An 8842-nucleotide genomic window follows, 5' to 3' on the forward strand; every position below is an offset into this window, starting at 1 on the left:
ATAATCATATATAACTAATATATTGAACTATATTCAGTCTATTCTCCCGTCTCATCCCCCCGGCTAGTGCCGTCCCCGAGCTTTGACTTTTCACAATAAAATCTTGCGTCTGGTCCGCTATTTCTTCTTTTTTGCTGTGCTCCACAATATGAATACAGATTGATCACTTATTTCCTTGGTAACCCTCTCATGTAATATGGCTTACACAAACGTCAGCGTTAAACGCTGATGCAGTTTTAAATGTTTTATTACCACGAGTTTACAGACGTCTCTGCTGATTGGGTATCACCTGGGACCTGAGACACACCCACCAGACCAGAGAAACACATCTCAAACATACACCAAATATTTATAGTCTATGATCGCAGAGCAGTTGTGTCTCTCTCTCTCTCTCTCTCTCTCTCTCTCTCTGTCTCTCTCTCACTGTGTCTTTCTCTCTCTCTGTCTCTCTCTATCTCTCCTCTTTCTCTATCTCTCTCTCTCTCTATCTCCCTCTTTCTCTCTCTCTCTCTGTCTCTCTCTCTCTCTCTCTCTCTCTCTGTCTCTCTATCTCTCTCTCTCTGTCTCTCTCTCTCTATCTCTCTGTCTCTCTCTCTCTCTATCTCTCTCTGTGTCTTTCTCTCTCTCTCTCTCTCTCTCTGTCTTTCTCTCTCTCTCTCTCTCTGTCTTTCTCTCTCTCTCTCTCTCTCTCTCTGTCTTTCTCTCTCTCTCTCTCTGTGTCTTTCTCTCTCTCCGTCTCTCTCTCTCTCTCTCTCTCTCTCTCTCTCTCTCTCTCTCTCTCTCTCTCAGTCTCTCTCTCTCTCTCTCTGTCTCTCTCTCTCTCTCTCTCTCTCTCTCTCTCTCTCTCTCTCTCGGTACTTTATTTTTTTCTGTCCACTTTGAATGAAGTGTGTTTTACGATGATAAAAGTCCTGATTATTTACATGGAGTCTGGTGTAGGTTGGTGATGGTGATTTCGGGGCTGTTTCATGTTAAACTAAAAGGATCTTACTCTTTAACTAAAAGGTCTATCTCTGTAGAGATCCTTTCATAATGTTGTCAGACACAAAACAATTTTTTTATTTTTGGTAGTTTTATTTTGTTTCTTTCCACTTTGACTGAGTGTGTTTTATGATGCTTAAATTACTAATTATTTACATGGAGTCTGGTGGGTTTAGCGAACGCAATTTGGCGGATGTTTTTATATTTAAAAAAGGATCTTTTTGTGTGTTTCTGTTAATGGACCACATTTTTGTTTAGCATGTATTACTCTTTAACATCAGTCACTTAGACACAACAACATGAGAAAATAGAGTCCAGGTTTAAAACAAAACAAAGTTACCTTTTAATGAACAGATGCTTGTCTAGCTCTCAGCTCCATCGCTGCAGTTTCTTCTCTGTTATCAGGTCAGTGTTCCTCCATTGGGGGTCAGCTGTGTGACTACCACTTCATTGGATATGAGAAGACCTGGGAAGAAGCCCAGAAGTATTGCAGAAAGAACCACACTGACCTGGCCACAGTGTCTAACCAGACAGACATGCAGAGACTCCTTAACTCCACGACTGAACAGTATCAAGGTGGAGCCTGGATTGGGCTGCAAAACAAAACAACAAACACTGTGTGTCGCTGGTCTCAGTCAGGGGTGGAGTTCAATGAGACTGAGAGTGAATGGTCTCCAAGACAGCCAGATAATAAAGGCAATCAGGAGATCTGTGTGAGGATGAAGAATGACAAATGGGATGAAGAGTCTTGTTCTACAAAATCTAACTTTATCTGCTATGATGGTGAGAATATGTGGTGCATAGAGTCTGTTCTCCCCTGAAAAACTCCCCCAGAAGTGGTTTGTTCCAGCATCATTTTGACCTATATTTATGTTTGTAGAGATGGCGCCCTCTAGTGGCCGTAGTAGTTCTGCCCCCCCCTCTAATCTGACCCACAGGAGAGTTCTCCGTCCTCATATCTAAACCAGAGAAGGTAACGTTCGCAGTTTTAAACACGTCGTTAACGTTGTGAAAACTTGACTTCACTTCCTGAAGGTTACCACGTGACAAACATAAATATAGGTCAGAATGATGCTGGAACAAACCACTTAGGTGGGAGTTTTTCAGGGAAGGAACATCTCTGAATTAATATCATGTTATTGTTTTTAAATAAGAATAATGTAGGAATTTATGAGACTAAATAAAAACAAAAAACTTTGTCTGTGTGTTCCACAGAACACAACAAGACCGGCCAAACATTTCATATCATTGAAGATAAGAATAAGATGACCTGGCCAGAGGCTCAGAGCTACTGCAGAGATATTCACACTGACCTGATCAGTGGAGTCAAACAGCTAAAAGACTTCAAGACACAGTACCCAAATCATGCAAAAACACCTGTCTGGATCGGCCTGTTCAGAGACTGCTGGAGTTGGTCAGATGGGAGAAATTTCTCTTTCAGATCCTGGGACAAAGATGAACCTAAGGATAAAGACCCTAAGAAGACCCTGTGACTACGTCAAATGGAAAATGGAGCTCCGCTGACTGTGATAACAAAAAACCCTTCTTCTGCTACAACGGTGAGTTTATCAGAAGTCTATCTAATGGTACTGTACATCTACATCTGTTACATGATTTACTTTATTTATTAGTTTATTATAAGAATTATGGTATGAGGTTCATCGTTGTTGAATATCTTGATAATGATATAACTCACGATAAATAAACAGATGAAGTGTTCTCAGTTCTGCTAAAATACAACAAACTGCTTGTTAGATTTAAAACAAATGAAAGGAAATCATTTCCAACTTTCTTTTGTTGAACATATTGGATGTTGAGTTGAATATAAAAGGCAGCACTAAAAATAGAACAACAGATACATTTTAAAGTGCAGTTTTCTGCTGAGATTTTATTTTCAACTGCATCTTTTAGGCCGACTTTACTGTCTAGACTAGACTGTAGCGAGCTCCATTTTAAAGTTAGAAAGAAGATGAAGAAGATAGAAGAATCATTAAAACATAGATGATATGAATATGAATGAATATGAAATAACTGTTATTTAAACTGTCCTGTGTTTGTCTCCAAGGGTGGAGCATTTGGGTCTCTGGCCATGATCTCCGCCACTAACTGACTCCGCCACTAATTGACTTGGTCCCTAGTTGGATCTGCCCCTGACTGACTCCGCCCCCGACTGACTCCGCCCCTGACTGACTCCGGCCCTGATTGGCTCCGTCCCTGATTGGCTCCGCCCCTGATTGATTGACTCTCCTTCTCCCCTGACAGATTCAGTGATCCTGATCAAGGAGAACAAGACCTGGGTGGACGCGTTATACTACTGCAGAGATCACTATCGTGATCTTGTCTCCATCACCAACCAGGACGAGCAGCTCTGGGTCCAGGAGAGAGCCAAGATGGCCTCCACTCCCTACGTGTGGCTGGGACTGCGCTACACCTGCACTCTGGACCTCTGGTTCTGGGTCACTGACGAGATGGTCTGCTACAACAACTGGGGCCCCGGCCAGCCTGGGGACGACTGCACCACGGCTGGAGCCATGGACCGAGAGGGAACGTGGGTCAAAAAAGACGACGACAACCAGCTTAATTTCATCTGTTCCAAGTAAAAACCAGCAGAATGAAACTAAGTACATTTACTCAAGTACTGTACTTTAGTAATAATGCAGTTGAGATGAGGTACTTTACTTATATCTCAAAATAAATATTTTGGAAAAAAAGTTGTATTATTTTAAGAAAAAAGTCGTAATATGTAGGGATAAAACTCTTCATATATAAAGTAAAAAAGTCATAATATTTCTAGTAAACAAAAAAAATCGTAATATTTCAAGTAAAAAAGTCTAAAAAATATTTTAAAACGAAAATTATAATATTTCAGGAAGAAAGTTGTAATATAGATGTTTAACTTTACATTTTAACAGTGTGGGATTAATACTTTTACTGAAGTTAAGGATGTGTTTTATTCATTTACTCACTTTGTTTGCAGTGGTGTGACGTTGACATACTGTGTGTCCTCTGGGATTATTGAATGGCATTTGGGAAATGTAGGAATTTATATCTCAAAGTAAATATTTCAAGAAAAAAAGTCATAATATTTAAAGTAAAATGTCGAATATTTTAAGTAGGAAAAGTGCATATTTTGGGGAAAAAATTGTAATATTTAAAAGAAAAAAGTTGAAATATTTTTGGAAAGAAAGTCATAATATTTCAAGTACAAACGTCATAATATTTAAAAAAAAAAAAGGTGTAATATTTTAAGTAAAAAAATAGTAATATTTTAAGAAGAAAATAATAATATTTCAGGAAGAAAGTTGTAATATAGATCTTTTACTTTACATTTTAACAGTGTGGGATTAATACTTTTACTGAAGTTAAGGATGTGTTTTATTCATTTACTCACTTTGTTTGCAGTGGTGTGACGTTGACATACTGTGTGTCCTCTGGGATTATTGAATGGCATTCTGGGAAATGTAGGAATTTATATCTCATAGTAAATATTTCTAGAAAAAATGTCATTTTTTTTTAAAATCATAATATTTTGGGACAATATGATTGAATGGCAAAAAAGTAAATAAAGAAGTCGTAATATTTTAAAAAAAAAAAGTCATAATATTTCAAGTCAAAAAAGTTGCAATATTTTGGTAAAAAGTCGTAATACTTAAAGAAAAAAAGTCGTAATATTTTTACATGTGTGAAGTTCTGGTGAATATCTGTTGTTATATTTTGTAAAATCTGATTCTGATGATCATAATGTTTCTTGAGTTTTATGTAACCAAAGAATAGTTTTCTCTGAGTCTAAATAAACTGTTAAACCACAGAGTGGTCCTCTCTTTTCACTAACCCAAAATCCTGTTATCACATCATGATACTGGGTCTCTGTGTACTGGGTCTGTGTATACTAGGTCTGTGTGTACTGGGTCTGTGTATACTAGGTCTGTGTGTACTGGGTCTGTGTGTACTGGGTCTGTGTGTACTGGGTCACTGTGTGTACTGGGTCTGTGTGTACTGGGTCTGTGTGTACTGGGTCTGTGTGTACTGGGTCTGTGTGTACTGGGTCTCTGTTTGTACTGGGTCTATGTGTACTGGGTCTGTGTGTATTAGGTCTGTGTGTACTGGGTCTGTGTGTTGGATTGCTAACATTAAATGGTGATTATTAACTGAGCAGCTAATCAACTAATTAAATTAAATCAATTGTCAATCCAATATTTTCCATCATCTTCTTCTTAACACCAACATGTAATTATATTCTCAAATGTTTAAACTCACAACTTTAAAGCACTTGAAACACATAAACAAACAGCTAGTTCACCTGTTGTTACTTCGGTAAAGTTGAAAAGACATTCACAGATTCAAAGAGGAGAAATAACATTGGTCTCAATGAGCAGCCGGCCGTGAGACGGCAGTAAGACGAGTGCTTAGGGACCGTCTACAAGCTACAACTCCTTAGGGACCGTCTACAAGCTACAACACCTTATGGACCGTCTACAAGCTACAACACCTTAGGGACCGTCTACAAGCTAAAACACCTTAGGGACCGTCTACAAGCTACAACACCTTAGGGACCGTCTACAAGCTACAACACCTTAGGGGCCGTCTACAAATTACAACACCTTAGGGACCGTCTACAAGCTAAAACACCTTAGGGACCGTCTACAAGCTACAACACCTTAGGGACCGTCTACAAGCTACAACTCCTTAGGGACCGTCTACAAGCTACAACACCTTAGGGACCGTCTACAAGCTACAACTCCTTAGGGACTGTCTACAAGCTACAACACCTTAGGGACCGTCTACAAGCTAAAACACCTTAGGGACCGTCTACAAACTACAACACCTTAGGGACCGTCTACAAGCTACAACTCCTTAGGGACCGTCTACAAATTATAACACCTTAGGGACCATCTACAAACTACAACACCTTAGGGACTGTCTACAAGATAAAACACCTTAGGGACCGTCTACAAACTACAACACCTTAGGGACCGTCTACAAGCTAAAACACCTTAGGGACCGTCTACAAACTACAACACCTTAGGGACCGTCTACAAGCTACAACTCCTTAGGGACCGTCTACAAATTATAACACCTTAGGGACCATCTACAAACTACAACACCTTAGGGACTGTCTACAAGATAAAACACCTTAGGGACCGTCTACAAACTACAACACCTTAGGGACCGTCTACAAGCTACAACACCTTAGGGACCGTCTACAAGCTACAACACCTTAGGGACCGTCTACAAGCTACAACACCTTAGGGACCGTCTACAAGCTAAAACACCTTAGGGACCGTCTACAAGCTACAACACCTTAGGGACCGTCTACAAGCTACAACACCTTAGGGACCGTCTACAAGCTACAACACCTTAGGGACCGTCTACAAGTACAACACCTTAGGGACCGTCTACAAGCTAAAACACCTTAGGGACCGTCTACAAGCTACAACACCTTAGGGACCGTCTACAAGCTACAACTCCTTAGGGACCGTCTACAAGCTACAACACCTTAGGGACCGTCTACAAGCTACAACTCCTTAGGGACTGTCTACAAGCTACAACACCTTAGGGACCGTCTACAAGCTAAAACACCTTAGGGACCGTCTACAAACTACAACACCTTAGGGACCGTCTACAAGCTACAACTCCTTAGGGACCGTCTACAAACTACAACACCTTAGGGACTGTCTACAAGATAAAACACCTTAGGGACCGTCTACAAACTACAACACCTTAGGGACCGTCTACAAGCTAAAACACCTTAGGGACCGTCTACAAACTACAACACCTTAGGGACCGTCTACAAGCTACAACTCCTTAGGGACCGTCTACAAATTATAACACCTTAGGGACCATCTACAAACTACAACACCTTATGGACCGTCTATAAGCTACAACACCTTAGGGACCGTCTACAAGCTACAAAACCTTAGGGACCGTCTACAAGCTACAACACCTTAGGGGCCGTCTACAAATTACAACAGCTTAGGGACCGTCTACAAGCTAAAACACCTTAGGGACCGTCTACAAGCTACAACACTTTAGGGACCGTCTACAAGCTACAACTCCTTAGGGACCGTCTACAAGCTAAAACACCTTAGGGACCGTCTACAAGCTACAACACCTCTGGACTGTCTACAAGCTACAACACCTTAGGGACTGTCTACAAGATAAAACACCTTAGGGACCGTCTACAAATTACAACACCTTAGGGACCGTCTACAAGCTACAACACCTTAGGGACCGTCTACAAATTACAACACCTTAGGGACCGTTTACAAGCTACAACTCCTTATGGATCGTCTACAAGCTACAACACCTTAGGGACCGTCTACAAGCTACAACTCCATAGGGACTGTCTTCAAGCTACAACACCTTAGGGACCGTCTACAAGCTACAACACCTTAGGGACCATCTACAAGCTACTACTCCTTAGCGACCGTCTACAAGCTAAAACACCTTAGGGACCGTCTACAAGCTACAACACCTTAGGGACGTCTACAAGCTACAACACCTTAGGGACCGTCTACAAGCTACTACTCCTTAGCGACCGTCTACAAGCTAAAACACCTTAGGGACCGTCTACAAGCTACAACACCTTAGGGACCGTCTACAAGCTACAACACCTTAGGGACGTCTACAAACTACAACACCTTAGGGACCGTCTACAAGCTACAACACCTTAGGGACGTCTACAAATTACAACACCTTAGGGACCGTCTACAAGCTACAACACCTTAGGGGCTGTCTACAAATTACAACACCTTAGGGACCGTCTACAAGCTACAACACCTTAGGGACCGTCTACAAGCTACAACACCTTAGGGACCGTCTACAAGCTAAAACACCTTAGGGACCGTCTACAAGCTACAACACCTTAGGGACCGTCTACAAGCTACAACTCCTTAGGGACCGTCTACAAGCTAAAACACCTTAGGGACCATCTACAAGCTACAACTCCTTAGGGACTGTCTACAAGCTACAACACCTTAGGGACCGTCTACAAGATAAAACATCTTAGGGACCGTCTACAAGCTACAACTCCTTAGGGACCGTCTACAAATTATAACACCTTAGGGACCATCTACAAACTACAACACCTTAGGGACAGTCTACAAATTATAACACCTTAGGGACCATCTACAAACTACAACACCTTAGGGACCGTCTACAAGATAAAACACCTTAGGGACCGTCTACAAACTACAACACCTTAGGGACCGTCTACAAGCTACAACTCCTTAGGGACCGTCTACAAGCTACAACACCTTAGGGACCGTCTACAAGCTACAACACCTTAGGGACCGTCTACAAGCTACAACTCCTTAGGGACCGTCTACAAGCTACAACTCCTTAGGACCGTCTACAGCTACTACTCCTTAGCGACGTCTACAACGTAAACACCTTAGGGACCGTCTACAGCTACAACACCTTAGGGGCCGTCTACAAATTACACAGCTTGGACCGCTACAAATAAACACCGTAGGGACCGTCTACAAGCTACACCACTTAGGGACCGTCTACAAGCTACACTCTTAGGGACGTCTACATCTAAACACCTTAGGGACCGTCTACAAGCTACAAACACCTCTGGACTGTCTCAAAGCTACCACACCTGAGGGACTGTCTACAGATAAAACACCTTAGGGACGTCTACAAATTACAACACCTAGGGACCGTCTACAAGCGCACCAGCCTTAGGGGACTGTCTACAATACAACAACCTTAGGGACCGTCTACAAGCTACACACCTTAGGGACCGTTCTACAAGCTACCACTCTAGGACTGTGCTTTATTGCAAGCTACAACCCTTAGGGACCGTCTACAAGCTACAACACCATTAGGACCGTCTACAGCTACTACTCCTTCGCGA

The 8842-nt window shown here is 41.8% G+C and overlaps 1 protein-coding gene and 1 long non-coding RNA gene across 2 annotated transcripts in view; both read left to right on the forward strand.

Annotated features, from left to right (window-relative positions):
* LOC116041480 overlaps positions 1 to 1566 on the forward strand; it is a 4539-nt gene extending 2973 nt beyond the window's left edge. The window contains exon 3 of the long non-coding RNA XR_004898764.1: positions 1387 to 1566. This is a non-coding gene — a long non-coding RNA (uncharacterized LOC116041480). The remainder of the gene's footprint in view (positions 1 to 1386) is intronic.
* Positions 1567 to 1700: 134 nt separating this feature from the next.
* Positions 1701 to 3650, forward strand: LOC118496349 (macrophage mannose receptor 1-like). The gene is made up of 3 exons (XM_036007714.1): positions 1701 to 1764; positions 2197 to 2431; positions 3239 to 3650. The coding sequence occupies exons 1-3, from the start codon at positions 1701 to 1703 to the stop codon at positions 3579 to 3581; spliced, it is 642 nt and encodes a 213-aa protein (XP_035863607.1). The 3' UTR covers positions 3582 to 3650.
* Positions 3651 to 8842: the final 5192 nt, after the last annotated feature.

Source organism: Sander lucioperca, chromosome 11 (assembly GCF_008315115.2).
Source record: "Sander lucioperca isolate FBNREF2018 chromosome 11, SLUC_FBN_1.2, whole genome shotgun sequence".
Taxonomy (NCBI): domain Eukaryota; kingdom Metazoa; phylum Chordata; class Actinopteri; order Perciformes; family Percidae; genus Sander; species Sander lucioperca.